Consider the following 26,312-nt stretch of genomic DNA (forward strand, 5'->3'; position numbering starts at 1 on the left):
CACTTAACATTTAAAACAGATCAGACAAGCTGTTTATTGTTGTAATAAAAAATTAAGCTTGTCATTGTATTGTAAAGTTCTTTGGTATAAACCAAATTATATTTTACTTTAATGAGTATTATTGATGCAGGCATATTTTTATATAAGTAATAAGTTAGCTTAAGACTGTAGAAAAGGAATTTAGAAATTTAGGGATAAAATTGAAAAACATTCGACCCTAACATGTTATCATAGAAGTGTCCGCATATGTTTTTGATTGGCCATTATAAGAAATCCTTAAAAAGAAAACAATTTAACTGTGATTGATGAGCTTTGGCCATCTTCAAAATCATTTTATATATTCTTTATACGGTAGTGCCAAATACCAAGATTTTTTGATGACTCAGACAGCAACAAAGACAGGAAATCTCTGAATCAAAGGGTTTGCCAATATGTTTTCATGTTCCAAGGCATTCCAGGTAGAAGATGACCCCGTTGACCAGCCCCGTTTATGTGGATGAAATATCCTAAAATGAAGAATGGAAATATATTATGTTATGATAATGCATTAGATTTATTACTCAAGGTCTTCTTTATCTTCAATTCCATGAATTCAAAACAACCACAGAATTGGGTCCAGAAATGAGAACTCTAACAGACATACAACACACCGCAGTCTCCTAGCAGCAGGTAAGATTACTTATTTAGCTCTTCCTATTATTTCATTGTAATAATTAAGTATTCATGTCTGTGAATTTCATATGGTATTCATATTACAAAGCAGCCAATTCTGTTCAGTCAAATCAGTGACAATAAACTCTTGCGCACATCATGCTAAAAGACAAGAGTTTCATTAGCAATGACAAAAATAATATACAGATTTTCCTTGTAGCTATGCCTTAAATTGAATGCCAACTTCTTTCTGTCCAATTTAGTGAAACAAAGTTTGTCACAACTCATTTAGTAAGGAGTTAATAGAAATGTTTATAAATAATATGGGTTTTACAAATCTAAAGCAGATTTTAGTTTCTGTGTCCTCGATTCATTTGTTCTAAACTTGAGTTAATGTTCAGAAATTTCTTTATTACCATATATTTCTTTATGATCATAATCATTATCAAAATTATCATTATCATATTTGTACAGATAATGGAACCATCTCATGATTACATAGGAAAAGAAGACGTGTCTGCCAAAGAGTAACTCCCTTTACGGCAATGGAATCAGGACACTATCACTAAAAGAATGACCATTAATCCAAGGACTAGTAGAATTCACCCAATAAAACAGTTCAAACTTTATCTTATTTTGAAGGAGCAATTAATTAATGTTATATATATAAAAAGAAATAAAATATCATTTTGCAAATGAGTTCTAGTCAAAGCTCAAATTATGCATCAGACATACTGTGTCTTATTTTACATATGGGAATCAGTTCCATAGTTCAAGATTCTTTGTCAGTGAACTTTTTTAATGTGATGTGTCCTGTGAATATGCATACTTTTTAAATACCTAAATAATTGGTTATGTCAAAGCCAGAAGTGCCCTTTTGCCTTATCAGGAAAGATGATAGTTGCTTCTTAGGTCTCATTAGGAATATACTTGTTGTATTAAATATTTAAAAAATCAGAAAGGTTTTGCCTCAATGTACTCATCCATGAGAAAATCATTTAGAAAAGGTGATCTTTTTTTTAAAAAAAGAGAAGAAATGTGTCTATTATTCAAATTCATAGGTTTGGGGAGTTTGAATTTAATAAATTTTTATATGATTTGATATACAGTAATATCACTGATTTTTGAGAACCGGGAACATTGTACATATTATTAAAATACCAACTTGAATTATTTTCACTGGATAAGATGCAAGAAGCCATTGTATAATCTGAAACCAGAAAGCAAGATTGTAATTGAGACCTGGAAAGATCTATCCACCAAAGAGTAGCCCGGAGGACAGCAGGGAATGACTGGGAAAAATTATGAACTAATTTGGGAGCAAAATCATGAGATCAAACCTAGTTGGGTTGTCTGTGAAAATAAGAATTCAAGAGACATCCACAAATAATTCTGCATCTTTTACTAAAATTTAAAAGAAAATTTTTATTCAAAGTCAAAAATATGGAAATTTAAGGACATGTAAAATTAAAAATGTTATATAGCACCATGATTAAGAATATGAGCTCTGAAGTCAAATAAATAAATTGCTATTATTTAAACCATTACTAGGTTTTTAACTTTCAGTACTAAATTTAAATTTCTAGAAATTCAATTTATTCCTTTTTATTTTATTTTTTGAGACCAGGACTCACTCTGTCACCTAGGCTGTCCTATAGTGGCATGATCACAGCTTACTGTAACCCTCACCCTCTTGAACTCAGATGATCTTCCCATTTCAGCTTTCTGAGTAGCCAAGACCACAGGCACACTCCACCATGCCCAGCTAATTTTCGTATTTTTTGTCAAGATGGGGTTTCGCCACATTATCCAGGCTGGTCTCAAAATCCTGGGCTCAGGCAATCTGACTACCTTAGCCTCCGAAAGTGCTGGGACTACAGTTGTGAGCCCCCACTCAGCCTCTTTTTTCTTTTTTAATTGGTGTCTTTTAATTTTTTTAGCGATGTTTTGTAATGTTGAACGCACAAATCTTTCACCTCCTTGGTTAACTTTATTTCTAGGTATTTTATTCTTTCTGATGCTATTCTAAATTGTTTTCTTAATTTCCCTTTTTACTTCTCATTTTTAGTGTATAGAAACACCACTGATTTTTGTGTGTTGGTTTTTTATCCTGCAAATTTGCTGAATTTGTTTGTTAGTTCTAAAGGTTTTGGGGAATCTTCAGGATTTTCCATATATAAGATCATGTTATCTGTAAAAACTGATAATTTACTTCTTCCTTTGCAATTTGGCTACATTTTTAATTTTTTATACTTAATTGCTTAGAAATTCTGATACTATGTTGAATTGAAGTAATGAAAATTAGCATCCTCATCTTGTTTGTGATTTTGTAGGAAAAGCTTTCAGTTTTTCACCACTGCATGTGATGTTAGCTGTGAGTGTTTCATTAAAATGAGATGATTCCTTCTATTACTGGTTTGTTGAGTGTTTTTACAACGAAAGGATGTTAAATTTTCTCAAATGACTTTGCTGCATCAGTTGAGATGATCACCTTTTCCCCCTTCATTCTGTTAATCACATTTTTTATATGATGAACTATCCTTGCATAACAGGAATAAATCTCACTTGTTAAAGGTGCATGATATATTTAATATACCATTGAATTCAGGTTGCTAGTATTTTGTTGAGAATTCTTACATCAATATTCTTAAGCTATAGTGGTCTGTAGTTTTCTTGTAGAATTTTGGCTTTGGTATCAGGTTAATGTTGGCCTCAGGGAATGGGTTAGGAAGTGTTTCCTCCTAGTTGTTTGGTGGTATTGGAGAAGGATTGCTTATAACTCTTTAAATATTTCATAAAACGTACCAGTGAAGCTCCATAGTCCTGGGATTTTCTTTGCTTGGAGGTTTTAGATTGCCATTCCCATCTTCTCACTAGTTACATGTCTATTCAGATTTCTTATTTCTATATAATTGAGTCACAGTAATTGTGTTTCTAGGAATTCGTCCATTTCATCTAGATTATTTATCTATGCATTATTATTATTATTTTCTTTTTCAGATGGAGTTTTGTTCTTTTTGCCCAGTCTGGAGTGCAATGGCGCAATCTCAGCTCACTGCAATCTCCACCTCCCGGGTTCAAGAGATTCCCCTGACTCAGCCTCCCGAGTAGCTGGGATTATGGGCACCTGCCACCACGCCCAGTTAATTTCGGCTAATTTTGTATTTTTAGTAGAGACAGAGTTTCTCCATGTTGGTCAGGCTGGTCTCAAACTCCTCACCTTAGATGATCCACCCTCCTTGGCCTCCCAAAATGCTAGGATTATAGGCATAAGCCACGGCACCCAGCCTTACATTATTTCATTTGTTGGCATACAATTTTGTTCATAGTATTCTCTTGTAATTTTTTAAAATTTCTGTATGTTTTCACTTTTATTTCTGTTTTAAGTTGAGTCTTCCCTTTTTTTTCTTAGTCAATACAGCTAAAGGTTTGTCAATTTTGTTGATCTTTTGAAATAACCGGCTCCTGATTTTACTTTTTTCTCCATTATTTGTCTATTGTTTATGTTGTTTATCTATCATTATTAGTGTTACAACTATAAATTTTCCTTTCAGCAGTAATTTTGTTTCATCTCGTAAGTTTTGGTACATTGTGTTTTTATTTAACTCAAGATATTTTCTAATTTAATTTGTGTTTTTGTTTCCTTGATCTTTTGTTTGTTTAGGAGTGAGTTGTTCAATTTCCACATATTTGTAATGTTTTAGTGGAGTGGCTATGGTCGTGTGAGTGAGCCTGGTATCCGGTCACTGCCAGACGTGCTCGTTGATCCAGTGGGGTAGGAAGCTCCAGTTCCCACCCGGGCGCAGGCTCTCAGCAAGGCTGCAGCTGGACCAGGTGCACTGCAAGCACTTCCATAGCTGGCACTAGGGAACACAGTGGCCCCCAGAAGCTTGGAGATGCCTGGAACTGCAGGGCCCCAAAGAGTGGGTCACAGCCCTGGCTCTGGGAACTCCAAGGTCTGTGATTCCCAAAGGGCCACAACTCTTTCCTTCCTTTGACCTGCAACTTGGCGACCAAGGGGCGTGTCTCAGACCTGTTTATGTTATAGTTTTTAGCTTCATCAATTGTCTGGTCCTGAGTTCTAATCCTGCGACCAGGAAGAATGAAGTATGCAGACAAGGGGAGGGTAAGCAAGACGAAAGGGAGTTTTATTGAGGAACATAACAGCTCAGAGGAAACCAGCTCCTTTCTGCAGCAGGGTGTCCCCACGAGTGTTCAACTTCTAGCCGAGAAGTTAGCTCTTCTCTGCAGGCACATTATCCCAACAAATGTTTGTTTCTCAGCAGAGAAGCTAGCTCTCCTCTCTACAAAGAGGCGCTACCAGTTTCACTAATCAAGCTGGGGAGAAGGAATAGAAGCATTTCCAAACAAGCAGTCCATAGGATCCCATCATGCTTGTCTCTAAACGTCTCTCTCTCTCTCTCTTTTTTTTTTTTTAAATGCACTCCAGTAGCTGGGTGCGATCTCAGCTCACTGCAACCCCTGCCTCCCAGGTTCAAGAGATTCTCCTGCCTCAGCTTCTCAAGTAGCTGGGATTACAGACACATGCCACCACGCCCAGCTAATTTTGTATACTTAGTAGAGGCGGGGTTTCAGCCTCTAGACTTCTCATTTTGTCTTCATGCATTGCCTCACTTTTCCTCATTTTCAGAGCCTGAAATTCCTTTTTATCTAGTTTTATACTTTTTTTCAGGATTCACAGACATTCCATGCTTCCATAGGCAGAGGTTTATCTTCTATATCAGTTGCTGAATACTCTGAAACACCTGTTGGATTTTACAGCCCACCAAAGTAAGTTAGATAAAACAATATTTGTATAGACTAAATTCTGTTTTGTTTTTATTTCTAGTTTCAGATATTCTGCCAAGCAGCTTCTGTTTCTATCAGTTTGGGGGCAACACTATCAACTACACACACTCATTAAATAACTCCTGTCTGCCAATTTTTGTGCTGAATTATAGACACATTGGAAATAATATGGCATGCTGTGTTCTAGAATACCCTAATCCAGAATATCCTGGAAAATTCCTGAAGGAAAAGATCCATTTAGTGCTTTATTTGTGTCTATTTAGCGTCTTGTTTCTTATTCTGTTTTTCATTATTTCAATTTTAAGATATTGTACAAAGGCTTATTTAAATTTTATAAACAAAAAATGCAATATCTGAAGTTCTCAGTAATGTCATTCTTTAGCTTATTGATTCTGTTGATGCTTATTGTGGGCTAGTTGCTGGTATTTGTCATGCTTAATTATAGACTCGTGCTTGTCTGTGTTTTATGTATAAAATCCCAGAGTTCAAGCATTAGCATTCCAAAGAGGATATCCTTTTCCTACTGCTCTGTATCCTGAGACCCTACACATCTAGCATGAGTTAATTTCAAGGCTTGAATTTTTCTGTAACCAAGTAGTTAATATTATTTTGATCCCCAAATCTGTATGCAGGAAAGTTGCTTTTAAAATACTTAGAAACTTTTTAAAACCCAGATATTAGGATACGGAAGACAAATCTTCTAATTTTGTCCCTTTGTTGATAAGTGGACATTTCTGGTCCCCAATTTCAGTCTTGTTGTAGTACTATACTGATCCCAAGTTTGTATGCAGATCTGAAGTCCAATTCCTTTCCTTCTGAAGACCCAACATTTGGCCTCAGGTCCCCAGAGTTAGCAATCAAGTGCAAGCCTGCAGGTTTAAAACGTTGTTAAATTCTTCAGACCAACCAGTTTCAAAGTAGACTTTTCGTTCCAGTGTCCACATCTTTATTTTTGGCTTCAGCATTTTTCTCTTAATATGAAGTTGCTATGGATTAAGTCTTTCTTTCAAAAGTTCACAAGCATGGGAGATTTAATTGCCATTATAATAGTATTAAGAAGCGGCCAGGCGCGGTGGCTCAAGCCTGTAATCCCAGCACTTTGGGAGGCCAAGGCGGGTGGATCACGAGGTCAAGAGACGGAGACCATCCTGGTCAACATGGTGAAACCCCGTCTCTACTAAATATACAAAAAAAATTAGCTGGGCATGGTGGCGCCTGCCTGTGGTCCCAGGTACTTGGGAGGCTGAGGCAAAAGAATTGCCTGAACCCAGGAGGCAGAGGTTGCGGTGAGCCAAGATCACGCCATTGCACTCCAGCCTGGGTAACAAGAGTGAAACTCCGTCTCAAAAAAAAAAAAAAAAAAAAAGTATTAAAAAGCTGCAGGCTTTAAGAGATGATCAGGTTGTGGGCCGGGCTCACACCTGGAATCCCAGCACTTAGGAAGGCTGAGGCGGGTGGATCACCAGTCCAGAGATTGAGATCAACATGGTGAAACCCCATCTCTAGTAAAAATACCAAAAAAAAAAAAAAAAAAAAAAATGTCTGGTGTAGTGATGCGTGCTTGTAGTCCCTGTTACTTGAGAGGCTTCAGCAGGAGAATCGATTGAACCCGGGAAGAAGCGGTTGCAGTGAGCCGAGATCGCGCCACTGCACTCCAGCCTGGACAACACAGCAAGACTCTGTCTCAAAAAAAAAAAAGAAAAAGAAAAGAAAAGAAAAAAAGAGATGATCAGGTTCTGAAGGCTCTACCTTCATGAACAGATTAATGCCTTTATCTCATGAGTGGGTTAGTGATGGCAGCAATGAGCGTCTGGAAAAAGATAAATTAAGCCTCCATTTCCTCTTCCTCTTACATACCTACTTGCCCTTCTGCCACGGGGTGACTCTCACCAGACGATAGCTCCATGTTCTTATCTTTCCAGCCTCCAGAGCTGTAAGCCAAAGAAACTTGTGTTCTTCATAAATTACCAAGTCTGTGGTATTCTGTTATAGCAGCAGAAAACAGACTAAGACAGATGGGAACTTGACTATGCACTAAAAACAAGTTGGTAATATTTTATCTAGCATTTATATATTTTTTTCTTTATGTGCTATAAAATGAAGTGTTCATATTAAATTTAGTAATTTTAGAGTTCAGTTCTGGAGTTTTCTGAGTAAAAAATTATACACATATAAATAACATTTGTTCACTGGTCTCTCTGATAAGCATTATTTTTAAAATAATGTATCGCCATGGCTGAACCATCTAGAATATTGTCAAATAATTAGAGTGATTACATTCTAGCTTATTCACAGTTTTAATGAGAATGACATGCCTTTTGCTTTATAACTTTGGCTCTGGGTTTTGAACAGTTATCAATCATGAGAACATCCTACTTTTTATAGCTTAGTAATTTTTAGTCACAGATAAATGCAAAATGTAGTGACTGTCTTCTTTTTAACTTTTTTTTTTTAAATAGAGTCACCCAGGCTGGAGTGCAGTGATGTAATCATCACTCCCTGCAGCCTTGATCTCCCAGCCACAAGCATTCCTCCTACCTGAGCCTCCCAAGTAGCTGAAATTATAAGTGCATATCACCATGCCTGATAGGTTTTTAAAATTTTTCTGTAGAAATAGGGTCTTGCTATGACACTCAGGCTCATCGCAAACTCCTGGCCTCAAGCAATTTTCTTGCCTTGGCCTCCCAAAGTGCTGGGATTACAGGAATGAACTACTATGCTGGCCAAATGCACATCTTTAAGCAGAACAAAGAAACACACATCAAGTCTGTAATAGGGAAAGATACTCCCGAACAAGGCAGTATGCTCAGCACTGGTTGCGAGGGCTCTCTCTCTCTCTTTGTAAAGAAATGTTCCGAGCCCAGGGCTACTCTTGTGTAGCCATGTAGGGGTTGAAATACTGCACACACAAAACTGCCATTTCCAACAATTTTATAGTCTTAAACTCTTTTAATTAAATTAAAGGGGTTTCCTAAAAATTCCAACTTGGTCACAATATAGACATGTTATACATTGTTATGGACTGAATGTTTGTGTCTCTCCCACACCCAATTTCTTATGTTGAAATCCTAGCCCCCAATGTGATAGTATTAGGGGGTGGGGTCTTTGGAGGTAGTTGGATGAGTTGAGTTCATGAAGATGAAGTCCTCATAAGTGGAATATGTATCCTTCTAAAGTCCTGAGACAATTTGCTTCTCTTTCTACCATGTGAGGATGCAGCAAGAAGGTGGCATCTATAAACCAGGAAATGGGTCCCCACCAGCCCCTGAATCTGCTGGTGCCTTGATCTTGGATTTTCCAGCCTCCAGAACTGTAAGAAAAGAATTGCTGTTGTTTATAAGCTATCAAGTATGGGGTATTTTGTTGTAGTAGCCTGAATGAAATAACACACACACACATATACACACACATATACACAAATTCATATATATATATGTGTGTGTGTATATATATATATATATATATATATATACACACACACACACATACATACACATATACAATGCATTTGTTTTCATTGAGAACTTTGTAGCTATATTCATATAGGATTTATTTGGTATGTGTATTGTACATTTACATGTTTGAATTATGCTAGCTTTACAACTGGAAATAATTTTTGGTTAAATTTCTATTGTGAAATTTTGAACCTAAAAAGAAATACATGCTCATTTTATCTAGTGGAATAATGTGAAGATTCCTAAAATAAAGTTAGTCATCTCTTCCCACCCACAAGCTTTTCCTATCTTGTTTCCACATTTTTCTATGTTTATAAAGATATAAAAATATTTTATATACTTACATTTTTTGTTTTGGTGATTCACTGGTTTTAATAAAATGGCATCACTCCACACCACTCATAACTTAATTTCTTGCATTAATAATATAATATGGATATTCCTTTAGGTCTATATATATGAATTTATCACATGCTTTTTAATAGTTACATAATATTTCACCACATGAATGAACTGCAATTTATTCAAATTTTCCTTGAGTAGATGAATATTTATAAGAGATTTACAAAGATTTTAGTTTAGTTTTGCTTTTGTTTGCCCTTACAAACAGCAAACAGCTTGGTATATGTAAATTATATATAACAATTTTCAGGCTTCTAGGATAAATTTATCAATGTGAGATTATAGTACAATATATACTACCAAAAAAGTTTCCAAGAGTATCAAGTAACACCTCAATCAATAAACTATGATAGTGACCATTTCTTATATTATCACTATTTCTATATTATATCTAATTATGGATGAACAATGGTATAACATACAGTTAATTGGCATTTCCCAAACTATTAATAAAATTTGGTCACTTCTTTGTTTATTTCCCTTTTTGGATTTCTTTTTTGATAATTTTTTACTATAATTTTATCAAATTGTTTAACTTTTAGTTATCAGTATGTAGAAACATACTACTATTAGAAACAATATATAGCTTTGATCATAGTTGCAAAAATTTCTGTTCTATCATTTGTATTTTGATGTTTTGATATCTTTATGTTGTTTTGAAAACAATAATTATTTTGTTGAAGTATAACTTACATAATGAAAAGTAAAAATCATAATTTTACAGCCTGAGGATTTATTGCAAAATGAACATAACCATGAAGATTTCACTCACTCAAAAAAACAAACAAACAAAAATAGGACAGCACCAGCAGCCACAAAGTTCTCCTATTTACTTACTTTATTCATTGTGCTTGCTCTCCTCCCCAATTATAGACTCATTTTTAACACCATGGATTGGTTTTGCCCATTTTAAAATGTCACATATCTAATAATATTTTGAACATATTATGATATTCATTGTTTTATACAACCAGTGTGTGTTTTGACAAATGTCATCTTTTCATTGCTTTAAAAAACTTTTTCATACATGTCTTTTCATATGGTGTCATTTTCCATCTGCCTGAGGAACTCCCCTTAAGTACTTCAGTTCAGTTGCATCTTCTGATGATAGATTCTATCCTATTTTGTTTATCTGAAAATGGTTACCTTGGCTTCATTTTGAAAGGTATTTTTATTGCATGTGGAATTTTAGTTGGCATTTCTTTCAATCTTTTGATAACTATGTTCCATCAACATGTAACTTCCATTATTTTGTTGAGGTGTCAGCAGATTTTTCATCATTACTCGATCATTCCTTTGTTTTCATTGCTTTCTTTAAATTTTTATTCATCTTATTTTATGAATTTTACTTGATGTGCCTAGGTGTGGTATTCTTGTATATTCTTCTTCAGCTTTGTAGCAGTTCTTAAAACTTTGTCGTAATGAGTTCCATTGGTTTTAGACAAATTTCAGATATTATTTCTTCAAATATTACACTGGATTTTCATCTTTTTCTTCTGATATTAAAATTCTAAATTTAGACCTTTTCAACATGAAATATATCTCTCATGGTCCTTTCTCTCTTTCTTTTTGTTTGTTCTTTTCTTAATGTTTCATTCTGGATATTTCTTCTGGGCTTTTATGCATAAAACCAATTATCTGTTCATCTATATCTTCTAATTTTAACCCATAATTTCAATTATTGTATTATTTAGCTCTAGAATGTAGATCTAGGGTTATTTTGATTTTCTACCTAATTGCTTCAAGTTTTATATTTTTGTGTAATTTATTAAAATGTCATTTAAAAACATATCTATCTGTACTAGGTAAAACATATCAATCTTTTATGTGTGAAAAATTGTTTTAACTGCTTTTACTATAGATTTAATTAACTATGTGTTACATGGACATGTGATTTCACTTGAAGATGCTATAGTATTCCACAGTCTTTAGCCAGCCACAGTAGAAGTAGTAAAATCTCAAGCTACCAATGACCTTCTTCACAGAACTGGAAAAAACCACCTTAAACTTCATATGGAACCAAAAGAGAGCCTGCATAGCCAAGTCAATTCTAAGCAAAAAGAACACAGTGGGAGGCATCATACTACTGGACTTCAAACTATACTACAAGCCTACAGTAGTCAAAACAGCATGGTACTGGTACCAAATCAGAGATATAGATCAATGGAACAGAACAGAGGCCTCAGAGGCAACACATCATATCTACAACCATACAATCTCTAATAAACCCAACAAAAACAAGCAATGGGGAAAGGATTCCCTGTTTAATAAATGGTGTTGGAAAAACTGGCTAGCTATGTACAGAAAGCAGAAACTGGACCTTTTCCTGACACCTCACACTAAAATTAACTCCAAATGGATTAAAGACTTAAACATAAGACCTAACACCATAAAAACCCTAGAAGAAAATCTAGGCAAAACCATTCAGGACATAGGAGTAGGCAAGGACTTTATGACCAAAACACCAAAAGCACAGGCAACAAAAGCCAAAATAGACAAATGGGACCTAATCAAACTCTACAGCTTCTGCACAGCAAAAGAAATAGTCATTAGAGTGAATTGACAACCAAAAGAATGGGAAAAACTTTTTGCAGTCTACGCATCTCACAAAGGGCTGATATCCAAAATCTACAAAGAACTAAAACAGATTTATAAGAGAAAAACAAACAAGCCAGTTCAAAAGTGGGCAAAGGATATGACCAGAAACTTTACAAAAGAAGACAGACATACATGAGGCCAAAAAACATATGAAAAAATACTCATCATCACTGGTCATTAGAGAAATGCAAATCAAAACCACATTGAGATACCATCTCATGCCAGTTAGAATGGCGATCATTAAAAAAATCTGGAGACAACAGATGCTGGAGAGGATGTGGAGAAATAGGAACACTTTTACACTGTTGGTGGGAGTGTAAATTAGTTCAACCATTGTGGGAGACAGTGTGGCGATTCCTCAAGGACCTAGAAATAGAAATTCCATTTGACCCAGCAATCCCATTACTGGGTATATATCTAAAGGACTATAAATCGTTCTACTATAAGGACACATTCACGTGAACGTTCATTGCAGCACTGTTTACAATAGCAAAGACCTGGAGTCAACCTAAATACCTATCGACGATAGACTGGACAGGGAAAATATGGCAAAATGCATGGAATATTATGCAGCAATCAAAAACGATAAATTTGTGTCCTTTGTAGGGACATGGATGAACCTAGAGACCATCATTCTCAGCAAACTGACACAAGAACAGAAAATGAAATACCGCATGTTCTCACTCATAGGCAGGTGATGAACAATGAGAACACATGGATGCAGAGAGGGGAGCACTACACACTGGGGTCTGTTGTTGGGGAATAGGGGAGGGACAGCAGGGGGTGGGGAGTTGGGGAGAGATAGCAGGGGGGAAATGCCGGATATAGGTGAAGGGGAGGAAGGCAGCAAATCACACTGCCACGTGTGTACCTATGCAACTATCTTGAATGTTCTTCACATGTACCCCAAAACCTAAAATGCAATAAAAAATAAAAAAAAATAGAAATAAAAAAAACTCAGAAAAAGAATAAACATAGGCCCATTTTTAAAAAAAAGTTGTAAAATCTGTTGTCGTCTGTTTCTTTCTTAGGTAATATCCGTTTTTTTTTAAATAACTGATAAATTTTAATAGTATTTAATCCTTGACTTTCTGTGACATCACTATGATGTGTAGCTGTGTGGATTTATTTATTTGTTTGTTTGTTTGTTTGTTTGTTTGTTTGTTTGTTTGTTTGTTTGTTTTGAGATGGTGTCTCGCTCTGTCACCCAGGCTGGAGGGCAGTGGTACAGTTTTGGATCACTGCACTCTCCACCTCTCAGGTTCAAACATTCTTTCCACCTCAGCCTTCCAAGTAGCTGGGATTACAATCTATGCACCTCCATGCCCAGCTAATTTTTAAATTTTTAGTAGAGGTGAGGTTTCACCATGTAGGCCAGGCTGGTCTCAAACATCTAACCACAAATGATCTGCTTGCCTTGGCCTCCCAAAGTGCTGGGATTACCATATCCAGCCTGGATTTATTGTCATACATTGCACTTAATAATTGGAGTTTACTTTTCAGTGTGTAGTTATTTCTGTCTTTAATCTTGAATTTTTAATCTTCTATTTATTAAAAAGTTACTTCTCCATTATTCTCATGATACATTAACTCTTACAGATGTTTATCAGATTATCTCAATGTAGTCTCAAAGTCTCTTCTCTTACAAGTTTGAAGTTGTACTAGCATTGTCTCAGTATTCTGATATTTCCCTGGGTATTACTTTAAAGATTATACTTCCTCAGTATTAACTAATTCTCTCTTCATTTTTGTCAGCCGTGAGCCTTGTGTTTATCACTTTTTGGTTACCATATTATCCACTCCCAAGATTTCTACTTTTTAAAAATCTGCCAATACTTGTTTTATTTCAGTTTGTTTGGTTTAGATTTTTAATTTAATTAGCATAATTATGTAATAAATGTAATTCTTCTACTTAGAGTATTTCAAATAAATATATTTTAGGGTCTATGATTTTTTTAAATAAAGAGTGAATTGATGTTCAAATGTTGATTTTATTTTTCTGCATTTTAAACATTATATTATATTCAAATGTTTAGGATATTGTTTAGTATGGTCATTTGAAGGTAGATAATTATTTTTCTGCCTCTCTCTCCCCACCATATCATCTCTACACTTCTGTGGTTACTATTCGCTGGATTGCCTCCCATCTAAACCCAGGGCCCCAGGTCTACAAATAGGTCTTATAAAAGTCATTCACAACTTCTTAGCTGTAGTACTATTGTAAGAAATCATACTCCTTGAGCCAGTGTATGATTATTTCAATTCCCAGTAAGGAACTTGTGTCTTTGTAGTTCCTGCTTCCCTAAATAGCAGCCATAGATTGACTGCATTCCTTTCAGGCTGTCCTCTTGTGTTGAGTCATTCCATCCCAAACTCTGCTGCAAGCTGTGCAACTGGCTATGGTATCACATATAAGTTAGAGCCATTAATTCCCTATTACACTGTACTACTCAGACCCCCTACCCCACTGCCTGCTTCAAAAGCAGATCCCAGAAAGTTTCTGGATTTATCCCAGCTCAGCAGTTAGTGGTTCTATTCTGTTCATAATCCATGCAGATATTTATCTTGCATTTGATCCAGGCTCTATGTGTCGAGTTTCCTTTTTTATATGTTATCTGTTGTTCCTACATGTATAGAGTGGGTAAATATTAAAATATAAAATTACTAGGCCACTCTGGTCAGTAGTCACCTCTTTATTCTCAGAATCTTAAAAAATACCTTCAAACATCTTACTTCTATTGTTTCTCTCTCATGCCTTCACTCCCTTTTCTCTCCCTGTCTCTTTATGTAGATGCACCAGTTCATTTGTACTCATACACATGCACACAGAATGCTATATGTATATAAACAGATATGTATTTATATCTATATGGGTGAACTGGTGCATCTACCCAGATTGTGTGTATGTGTGTAATTTGCTTTCTCTTCTCAGTAGGGAAATATATTGTCAGTTGTTTAAATGCAAGAGAATCCAAGGAGCTTTACCATGATTTTCTGTTTGGATAGTTTCTTACCAAAGCATTAATAATGACCATGACCTTCTAGTGATCTCCACTATCTCTAGACCAAGATTGCTGGTCTCTAGGGAAGCAGGTACTTGAATTGGCATAAAGTCATCCTTATACCTGAAAAGATAAGTGGAATATTTGGTTGAATTAAATTGCAAATGGTACTCTCTTAAATTTTATTTTCAGTAAAATAGTACTTAACATGCAAAGCAGATTTTTTTCTCCTTCAGAATGCATGATAGTCATTTACTAATGAATGCTTTTAAATCTACTGGCCTTAAGATATCACAAATTATAAATTCAATATTTTTGCTATAAGTTGGAGAAAAGGAAGTAGGCATAAGATTTGGACTAGAAAATCAAAGCTTTATTTAAAAATTGGAGAAGATTCTGTTTGTTAAGCTAGCATCTTCTCTTTGCACATCTTCAGTTGGAATCATGTAACAGCTACTTAAGTCCTGCTTTAAAGGATCTACTAAAGATGTCACCCTTATCTTAGTCACAGGGATTAATTTATAAGATCTTATTCCAGAAGAGAAGTCAACTGAAAAGAAGGAAAAAGGGAAAAGAAGACAAGAAGAAAATAAAAAATAAATTGAAAGACAACTTATATGTTTACCTCTTTTATTCCACCTTGCAGAGAAACCATATTGTTTCTTTGCTTAGCAGTTTCTAGGTGTAATTTTTACAAGTGGCTTCTTATAATTAAAGTCTTTTAGATTAATTTATAATTCTACAGGCAACTTCATGAATACATACTCTATTTGTCACATTTTGTTCAAAGGCCAGATAGCTCTTTTTTCTTTTTGTTCTGGCAGTCCAGACAGGAAATGTATTCCTTTCTGGTCTCCAACTCTGACATTCAGATATTCCTCAACTGCACCCATCCATTCCATAGTTTTTAGTCTAAGGTAAGATGAATAGTTATTGTGTAATAACATATGGGCTGATCCTACTCATGTCTGCATTCTGGAAACTCTGCATCTAACTCACTTTCCCCCAATAATTTGTACTGCGTGGATTTGCCAGTTACAGAGAAATCAAACATACTTGGATCTCATATTAATGAGGAGATACAGACATTTGAATATGAGTTTGTTTCACTTGTCACATTTTTTACTTTTGATTCTGTTCCTGAACTGAACTTGCAGGGCAATCATTTTCTCAGGCCTCCTTCAGTCTTGTTCTATTGGGAGAGTTGTTTTGCTTATCTGTGTGGTTTAGTGGAGGCTACATGACAGTTATATGACTTTGAACCCTTCAAACACTACAAATTGACTTTAGTTATCTTTGGCTGTCTCTTCCTTCATTCTCTCTATGCACCAAGAGGCATAGAACCTACCAGAATAGATGAGAGAGGCAAACTAGTGAATGAATGAATTAATGATACTCAAAGGTGGAATGTGGAAAGAGTAAATAAAGCCAAAACTAGGGTGTAAAAACTTGACACAAATACCCCATAAAGGTTCAGCAGCATCTCTACTTCACAATAGAATTCTATTTTCTCTCAGTATGGAAGGATATCAGGCTATTCCTTAGTTACCATAAAGACCTACAAGTGCTGGAATGTGTAATTGTCACATTTCTGATGCTAAATGCAAAGGTCAGGTAACTCAGGGTTTGCATGTCCTGCTGTCAAGGAGGCTCCTTTTTTTTATGAGTTAACACGTCTCATCTTTTCTTACCACAGTTTATTATTTTTAAAAGTACTAACACATTAATTTTACTGCCAAAGAATTGTGTTCCTTGTTATTATTTTTAAGTTCTTCCATTCATCTGTGTCAGTAGCTGTAGCTGAACTCCAAGATGCCTGATTCTAAGAATTCCCAGCATACAAAATGGCCTAGGCACACTTGCAGTGTCAGGAAAATCTTTTTAGTTAGAGTCGTATCTTGGTGCCCTGCTGCCCTTTTAAAGAAATGTATTGGATTTTTTCACTTTATTGCTGTTTCATAGTCCAATCTCTAAAACAGACTTCTCTAATTTTGTGTGCGAGAGAGTTTACTTAACAAACGATCCCATATTGCCTTTAACAGGGAAGGCTGTTAACCTGGATTATTGTACACAGATAGAACATCACATGTGAAGCACTTGCAGCTCCCCAGCTTTTAATATCATTTTTTCTCGTTTCCAGCGGGTTCATGAATCTTGAGCTGGGCTGTGAACACACACGGTGGTGAATAAAATTCAGCACACTCTCTGTAAGCCACATACACTTCTAAAATGTGCCACTTTTGAAAAAGACCATCCTGGGAAAATGACTGGCATGGAGTATTCCCGATGGAAATATCACTTGTGGAATATCTTTTTAATTGCATTGCCAAGTTCACCAATTGAAGTTGCCAGCGTATGCCCTTTTGTACAGTTGATTTTTTGTTTCCTTTTATTTATTATTATAATTATATGATTAATAGAGACAGTGGCTTTTATCAGAAACATCTGGGGGTCACAGAGGCAGAAATAAATTGTTAGTTGGGTCTTCAGAAATAGTCATCAGTTTCAAGGAAAGGAATGCTACAATGTTAGTTTCCTAAGTATGGGAAGTTTGCATCTGTTGTCCATGCCCAGGAGAGGAACTTTGTGCAGCTTTAAAAGACCCCGGCAACATTAAGAAAGATTTTTACAGTACTTATAACTAAAACTCCCCATTCTTTCCAGAAGGTTAGGTAAATTATGATGTAAAAATGCATGTGGAGTTATTTTCAATTCTTCTTCCCCCAAGTCTTCCTTCAGTGTTCTCATGTTCATCCAAAGGGCTCAATCTCACTGATTTTTTGATCTCTTACTTTGGGTCATACTTTGAATGAAGTGCTTTCTGCTTCTAAAAGAATCTAATCTATGATTTAGAGTAATCGAAAGGTTTCCCTATACTTTTTGAATGCTTTTATGTTTAAGGTCTTTTTTTATCTTTTCTGAGTGTCTGTTTTATCTTCAGTAATGTAGACTCAAAATATAGGCATATTTCAAAGATACTGCAAGTGCAGTTCTAGATGACTGCAATAAATCAAGTCACACTAATTTTTTTGGTTTCCCAGTATGCATAAAGTTACATTTACACTATATTGTAGTCTATTAAGAATAAATAGCATTATGTCTAACTCACCTTAATTTTAAAATATTTTATTGCTAAAAAATGTTAAGGATCATCTAAGCCATCATTGAGTCATGATCGTTTTGCTGGTGGAGGGTCTCACCTCAGTGTTGATGGCTGCTTACTGATCGGGGTGGTGGCGGCTGAAGGTTGGGGTAGCTGTGGCAATTTCTTAAAATAAGACAGCAATGAAGTCTTCCACATTAATTGACATGTTTACATGAAAGATTTTTCCCCAGCTGTTTGATAGCATTTTACTCACAGTAGAACTTCCCCCAGAATTGTAGTCAGTCCTCTCAAACCCTGCTTCTGCTTTATCAACTAAGTTTATGAAATATTCTAAATTATTTGTTGTCATTTCAACAATGTTCACATGATCTTCATCAAGACTAGAGTCCATCTCCAGAAACCATCTTCTTTGCTCTTCTATAAGAAGTAACTCCTTATGATTTCAAGTTTTATCACAACATTGCAGCAATTCGGTCACGTCTTCAGGCTCTACTTCTAATTCTAGTTCTCTTGCTATTTTCAACACACTGCAGTGACCACCTCCACAGAAATCTTGAACCCTTCAAAGTCACCCATGAGGGTTGGAATCAATTTCTTCCAAACCCCAGTTAATGTTGATATTTTAACCCCTTCACATGAATCACAAATATTCTTAATTATATCTAGAATGGTGAATCCTTTCCAAAGGGTTTTTAATTTACTTTTCCTGGATCCAATACAAGAATCATTGTATATGACAGTCATAGTCTTAGAAAATGTATTTCTTGAATGATAAGACTTGAAAGTCAAATTTACACCTTGATCTGGGGGCTGAAGATACAGTGTTAACAGGCATTGATCTCCTTTTACATCTCTGTCAGAGCTCTTGGATCATCAGTTGCATTGCCGATTAGCAGTAATATTTTCAAAGGCATCTTTTATCTAAACAGTAGGTCTCAACAGTAGGCTTAAAATATTTAGCAAACCATGCTGTATGGGAGGCTGAGGCAGGTGGATCACTTGAGAAAGTAGTTCCAGACCAGCCTAGTCAGCATAGCAAAACCCCATCTCTACTAAAACTACAGAAAACGAGCTGGGTAAAGTGGTGCGTGCCTGTAATGTCAGCTACTCCAGAGGCTGAGGCACAAGAATCCCTTAAGCTTGGAGGCAGAGCTTGCAGAGCCAAGACTGCATCTCTGTATTCCAGCCTGGGTGACAGAGTGAGACTCTGTCTCAAAAAAAGAAATAAAAATTAAAACAAAACAAACAAAAAACATCCTGTAAACATGTGCTGTTATCCAGCTTTTGTTGTTCCATTTATAGAGCACAGGCAGAAAAAGATTAGCATAATTCTTAAGAGCCCTAAGATTTTTGGATGGTCAATGAACATTGGCTTCTACTTCAAGTCACCAGCGGCATTACCCCCTAATAAGAAAGTCAGCCTGTCCTTTGAAGCTTTGAAGTCAGGTATTGACTTCTCCTCTCCAGCTATGTATGTCCTAGACAGCATCTTCTTCCCATAGAAGGCTGTTTTACCTACACTGAAAATCTATTATACAGTGTAGTTGCCTTCATCAGTGAGCCTTAGCTTATCTTCTGGATAACTTGCTGCACCTTCTATATCAGCAACTGTGGCTTCACCTTGCATTTTTATATTATGGAAACGGCTTCTCTCATTAAGCCTCATGAATCAACCTCTGCTGTCTTCACTTTTCTCCTGCAGCTTCCTCATCTCTCTCAGACTTCATAGAATTGAAGAGAGTTAGGGCTTTCCTCTGGATTAGGCTTTAGCTTAAGGGAATGTCATGATTTGTTTGACCTTCTATTTAGACTATTCGAACTTTCTCCATATCAGCAATTAGGCTGTTTTGCTTTCTTATCATTTGTGGGTTCACTGGAGTAGAACTTTTAATTTCCTTCAATAATTTTCCCTTTGCATTCACAAGTTGGCTGTTTGGTACAAGAAGCCTAACTTTTGACCTATCTTTGCTTCAACATGCATTCTTCAGTGATTTTAATTGTGTCTAGCATTTGATTTTATTAATTGACCTAATTCAATGTTTTCGAGTAGCAAGGAATTAGGAGGCCTAAGGAGACAGAGACAGAAAGGGAGAGAGAAAGAGGCACATGGGGAATGGCTACTCAGTGGAGCAGTCAGAAAGCATACAGCATTGATAAATCAAGTTGTCTGTCTTATATGAGCATGGTTCATGGAGTCCCAAAACAATTACAAGAACAGCAAAGTTCACTGATCACAAATCACCATAACAGATGTAATAATAATGGAAAAGTTTGAATTACTGGAAGAACTGCTAAAACATGACAGAGAAATGAAGTGAGCACATGCACCTGGGAAAAAATGACACTGATAGAATTTCTCAATGTAGCCTTGCTGTAAACCTTCAATTTGTTAAAAAAAAACAAAAAAACAAAAAACCCACAGTATCTGCTAACTCCAATAAAGTGAAGCACCATGAAATGAGATGTGCCTGTCCATTCCCTTCACCATTTCTCATAAGGATTTCTATCACCTTTGTAACCTTAATGATGATTTGCAGCTGCAAGGAGAAAGGCCGTATCTTAGCAGGCTTGGCTTTTCACCAATTCCTTGACTCCCCTCTGCCTTCTCCATCTCCTAGAACTACAAATTCTTCCCCCTTACTCATAGAGAATGTTTCTACATTCTTTAATATCTCTTGGAGTTTTATGACACTCTTATACCATGTATGTTTTTCAAACAATGTATTCCAGAAAAACACAGAGCTCTTCCTAAGGAATTATAATAAACTGCTTTAAATGAATAATCATTATATGTGGAAGGACTCATTTATCCATGCTCAATCTCTATCTCTTCTCCTCCAAGTTTGACTGAAACATTTTCTATGTTTTTGGAATTTGCTGGGATAGAGATGATCAAATGGCAATGGAAGTAGAAACTTTCTGCATCTTTACCTTTATGAGTAGAGTGTTAGAAAATGGGTGTAGTCAATTCAAACTACAAATCATTGAGAAAAACACTTCACAAAGTCTGTTCACTGAATTAATATTGGCTGGTGCTATGGTTGGAATGTTTGTTTCTTCCCCAAATTCATAGGTTGAAACCTAATCACCAATGTGATGATATTAGGAGGTGAGACCTTTGGGAGATGATTAGGTTAAGGGGCAAACTCCTCATGAGTTGAACATTTTAGGTATTCAAAATTAAACATGGTAGAGTTAAAAATGATGTCTCCTAAAATGGGAGGGATCTTAAAATCATCTAGTCAAACATTCTCATTTTATAGAAGAGGAAATATGAGATTTTGACTTGACCCAGACTATCTAACCAGTTTCTGGTAGTGTCAGGGCCTAGCCTCTGCCTGTCTTGAAGCTGAGGACAGTTCTTCTACTACATGCTGCTATTTGTTGGCCAGAGAAAGTGATCCTAGGCAGCAACTACTCAACTTATTTCTCTAAATGGGTATAGTTTTTTCTGCATAATGGAATAGAGTACAATTCATACATGTTTAAAAATAGTCAAGATTAGATTAATATAGGGTATATTACTACCTGGAACATAATTAATATGTGATGTGCAATTAATACAGTGAGTATAATGCTGAAGATCCAACTTTTGTCAACCTAGTTTCTAAACAGCTCTGAGGAGGATGAGGTAGACAGTCTATCTCTGGAAAACCCGACTGAATGGACGCTTTCTCAGCCTTCATCTTGGGTTTAGAATTACACAAACTAGTGCATCATTTATAATGTTCAGCCACTTACTAATGTGATCTTAGGCAAGTCACTTCCAAACTCAATCTGACTTTCCTCACCTGCTTAGTAGGAATAATAACAGCTACCTTGCAGAGTTTGGTTCTGCTTTAAAATAATAATCTTCATGAAAGACCCAATCCTGGAGCATGGTATGCACTCAGAGGTTATTAATTTCCCCCTTTACTCTTATTTGTCATTGCAATTTTACTTGAATTATTAACCTAAAATTAGCTTATCTATTCCTGAGATCCCATTTCAAAATAAAACTGATTTTACTTTTGCACCCTGTGGGTCAGTAGTAAGACTTAAATACTCTCTTGAACACACAGTAATACTTTTTTTCCTTTTTTAAGAAAATCCTAATTTGTGACAGAACTGCCACAGAGTCCTGAAGAATAAGGAAAGTCGGGCAATGAATGACTATTTTCCAGAAGACAGGTAAAGCATATTTGGTAGATTAATTCTGAATTCACCTTCTGAGCAGAAAAGGACAAAACCCTCATTTACCAAGATTCTAAAGAGATTTCCAGACAAGTCCCTAGCCAGCCTCACATCAGTCTTTGCTTTGAAGTATCCATTCCCCAGAGCTTGGTTTCCTTGACTAGATCCCAAACCTTTTATTGAGCTGCAAGGCAACCAGAGGAAACAATCAGCTTCTTGCACAGATATTCACGTGTCCGGTGGCACTCAGGAGAGGGGTGGCGCATGTGCTTATCAGGGAATCAATCTTTCTTGCCTATCATCCTCCTTTTCCTCAGAAGAAAGTGAGTTAGTGCAATTACCTTATCCAGAGTAATTACATCACCTTAAACTGTTTATTCTTCTGAGAAAGGTGTTTGAGAGCAGGTAGCTGTTTCGCGGGAGACTCGGGTTTTTGGAAAAGTACTTGATACTGAGCATGGGCAGTGAGGAACTGCTGGGAAGGTTGCCTTTCAAAACAAGGCTCCCTTTTCTATTGGGGTTTACCAGGCAAAAGGTGAGCTATGCTGCCATTTTGAGGTTTCAATCCTGGGAGTGATAATGCGGTGGTCCAAATGGGGAGTCTGGGACTCCCCACCAGCTTCCTGAGTGTGCTCTGAAATTGAGTGACCTAGGACAAGTTCTCTAAAGTTACTCCTTCAGCAGAGGGAAGAGGCAACCGTGAGGTGAGTTATTTTAAAAAGCTGTTAAATACAAATTTGATAATCTATTTAAAACAAACCACACTTAAAGAAAAAAAAATCTTCTTTCCTTTCAAAGTCCTTTTAATCGTCAGGCCAGAGAGACATTAGAATGAGACCACGATCTTGCCCTACTCCTTTCTTTAAACTATATATTCACTTCTTATAACTACATAGTATTACTACAAATAACTATAAATTAACCTGATAATACCACATCAAACACCATAAGCCACATCCTATGACTTAGCTATGTATAACCAATCACTAATCAATATTATTTTAATAAACCAGTACAAATTCCTAACAAACAACTTTATATCAGTCCACTCCCCATCCCGCATTTTCCCTTTAAAATCCGCTTATAGCTACTACTAATTAAAATATATATTCAAAGCAACTTAAATCTATACTCCTGAGTTATAATCCTCAAACTTGGCCCAAATAAACTCTCACTTATATTAATTTCGCCTCAACTTCTTCCTTAAGTCGACACTTCTTTTCCTGATACTTACCGGAATGATAATTCCCCGGGGGCAGATTAAAACTGACAAAATCAGGAGTCATCAGAAATGAGGGAGCTTCTGAAAAGTTTGGGGATTCCGGAGTGTTCAGGACAACAGAAAAGGGAATTCGAAAAAAAAGAAAGCAAAAATAAAAACTGATCACAGCAGCCTTAAGGCACCCACGAATGTAATTCCCCACTTCTTTATTCATATGCATGCATAGTTAGCATAGTTGCAGCAATGGAGTAACTCCATTATTTTCTCCCACTCTGCATTTATTTTAAGTCTTTTTCTCAGGATGTTTTACTGAGTGATGTCTAATGGGAAAGAGTGGAAGTAGGCGAGGCAGGACTTTGGAAGGGCTCAGAGTAGATGAACAAAACCGAGGTCTCCTGGAAGCAGGTGACTCTGAGTTAGGCAACCGAGATGCCCACATATCTGCGCCTTGTTAGCCCGAGAGGCCCGCAGGCTCTGCTCAGCTCCCCGCGGCATGGCCACGTCCCCGCCGCTGGGCTCCCGGCCCGCTTCCTTTCTCCGCGAGCCCGGACTGCAGGCGGGGCCCTAAGGGCCCTGGGGGCACGTGGAGCCGCCTCGGGCTCACCTGCGCCTCCAGGGCCCCCGCCCCGCGCTACCGCCCCACCGCCCCTCCCGCCGCCCCGCCCCGGCCCGGCTCATTGGCTGCTGCTCGGAGGGGAGGGGAAGGGGCGGCCACGGGGGTCTCATTGGCGATGCAGACTCGCGCCTCCGCTCCGTAGTCCGGGGCCCGGCAGCTGCGCGAGGGCTGGGAACTGCGCGGCGGGGACGGCGGGCGACTCCAGCTTCGGCGCTGGCGGCAGCGGTCGCCGCTCCGTGGGAAGCTATGGGGACGCGCCCTTTCTCTGGGTGCCCATCCAGCGGTGGCTCCAAGCGCCCTGCCCCGAGGCTTTAGGAAGCGATCTTGGAGCAGAGTCACTCTCTCAAGACCCCAGGGACCCACTCGACTCCGGCCCTGCATCGCCGAGCCTTTCTCCGGCCCCGGGAGCGTGAAGTAGAGCTGTCCTCCGGAGCGCGGCGAGGAGCATGGGGAGAGCGGCGGCCCCCGGAGGCGGCGGCGGAGGGGCGCCCCGCTGGCTCCCGTGGCTGGGGCTGTGCTTCTGGGCGGCAGGGGCTGCGGCTGCCCGAGGTAAGCGCTGGGCGGAGCGGGCAGCTGGGGGTGAGGGCGCAGGGGCGCCAGCCAGACAGAGCGCGGCCCGCACCGATGGCGTGGGCTTTCCAAGTTGTGCTCTGCACCTTTCCGCGCGCCAAGCCCCACCGGGTGGGAGCCGAGTGGAGGACTCCGAGGGGATCACAGCCTTCCAACTCAAGTTTGCGTTCTGCCGCAATCCTACAGGTTGCTGTGACCCGGGCCCCTACCCTTTTCCTTGACTCTCCTCACCTGCTCCATTTTCCAAGCCCTCCCCAGTTGCTGCAGACTGGAGTACCCCTGTCTTCACTTCAGTCTGGCTCTCCCCTGTCCTCTCCACTTCCTTTCAAGCCGTGCTTGGTCATAGGTGGGCGCCCATAGCGATGTCGGGGAGGTCCTGGGGACCGGGGCCAGGTGATTGGAATATCTGCAGGGTAGGCTTGAACAGAGAGGGCATCTTTTCCCTTAGGGGAGGAACATCCGTGCTGATGTCCCCTCGCTTTGCGCCAAGCATGGCATCCCTCGGGCGACCTTAGCCCGAGGTCCCAGCCAACCGTGGGCTTGGCTTGGCGGAGGCCGCGAGTGTGCAGGAGCTCAGGAGAGCAGCGTGCACCATCTCGGTTTAACCGCGCCCGCAGTGCCCAGCCGGGATGAGCACTTGGCCCGAGGCTGCTCACCAGGCGCCTCCTCTCCTTCCCGGGCGCCTACTCCGGTTAGGAAGCGCGGGTCCCACAGAGCAGCAGGGAACCCTCTGCTTCTTTCTGACTTAGAAGCCTAGACCGAATTTTCTTGGATCCTCTGGACTCCAGCAGAGGGAAATTTCGCGACTGGCTTCAGCTCCACCTTGAGCGAGGACAGGAAACATCAACTTAAAGATAAATCCCAAGGACTTGTTTTGAAGATGATCAGAGGCAGTTTCAGACTCAGCTCAAGTACAGCTTTACCTTTGAAAAAATTCGGAAGCTTTGCCTTCCAGACCTTCTCTCCCTTTTTCCTTCTCTGTGTGCCTGAGGCTTAGAATATGTGATACCGTTAAATGATTTACCGTGCACTTGCTTGGGGAGGTGGAGCTGAGCTGACCACTTCACCTTCTGCTCTGTTCACTCTTGAGAACATATTCCAACCAGCTGGGAGACTGAAAACGGGAAAGGGTTGAGAACGATCACAAAAGAACCAATGTTGTCTCTTTTTAAATAAAAGCTTATGGTGTGTTAAAAGCAGTCCGGCTGCCCAGAAAGATTCTTTTTTTTTTTTAAAGAGGTGGATAGAAGCTTTCCGTTGTATGATCCCGTTCTGTGCCTATTTGCATTTCATTTCCTGAAAAGTTTTTTTTTTTTTTTCCTTTTAATGGAGCAGGCATTTTAAGAAGCAGGGGAGGTTAAAAATCAGCCTCAGTGATTGTTCACACTGGGTTATGATGAAGCTCAGTGCTTTCTCGTGCTGGAAGAAGCACAGGCTTCAGCCATTTAATTTACTACGGCAAATGCCTCATTGCAAAGTCAGCTCTCAGTTGTTTTTGATACACTCTTACGGGAAAAGTGGGTCTTTTCTAAATGTTGTCTAAATGTCTGAGTTTCCACTTACTATTCGTGTGGAATACTTCACAGTCACTAACTCCAGGTTCTCACCCTTGGAATTGGGTTGGTGAAGTTGTCTTGAAGCCAGCTCGAAACAAGAGGTGGGGACATGCCAGCAGCCTCTTGGATGGAGTTTTGCTGGCTGTGAAACT

General features: G+C 38.2%; 1 protein-coding gene across 13 annotated transcripts in view; it reads left to right on the forward strand.

Annotated features, from left to right (window-relative positions):
- Positions 1 to 24,172: 24,172 nt before the first annotated feature.
- UNC5D (unc-5 netrin receptor D) overlaps positions 24,173 to 26,312 on the forward strand; it is a 560,161-nt gene continuing 558,021 nt past the window's right edge. For all 13 annotated transcript variants that reach the window (XR_004732764.3, XM_035270258.3, XM_008979310.5 and 10 more), the window contains exon 1: positions 24,173 to 24,583. Coding sequence is in view for 11 of the 13 variants with exons in the window: in XM_008979310.5 (XP_008977558.1) it covers positions 24,481 to 24,583 (103 nt within the window). In the remaining 2 variants the exon portion in view is untranslated. The remainder of the gene's footprint in view (positions 24,584 to 26,312) is intronic.

Source organism: Callithrix jacchus, chromosome 13 (assembly GCF_049354715.1).
Source record: "Callithrix jacchus isolate 240 chromosome 13, calJac240_pri, whole genome shotgun sequence".
NCBI classification, from domain to species: Eukaryota; Metazoa; Chordata; class Mammalia; order Primates; family Cebidae; genus Callithrix; species Callithrix jacchus.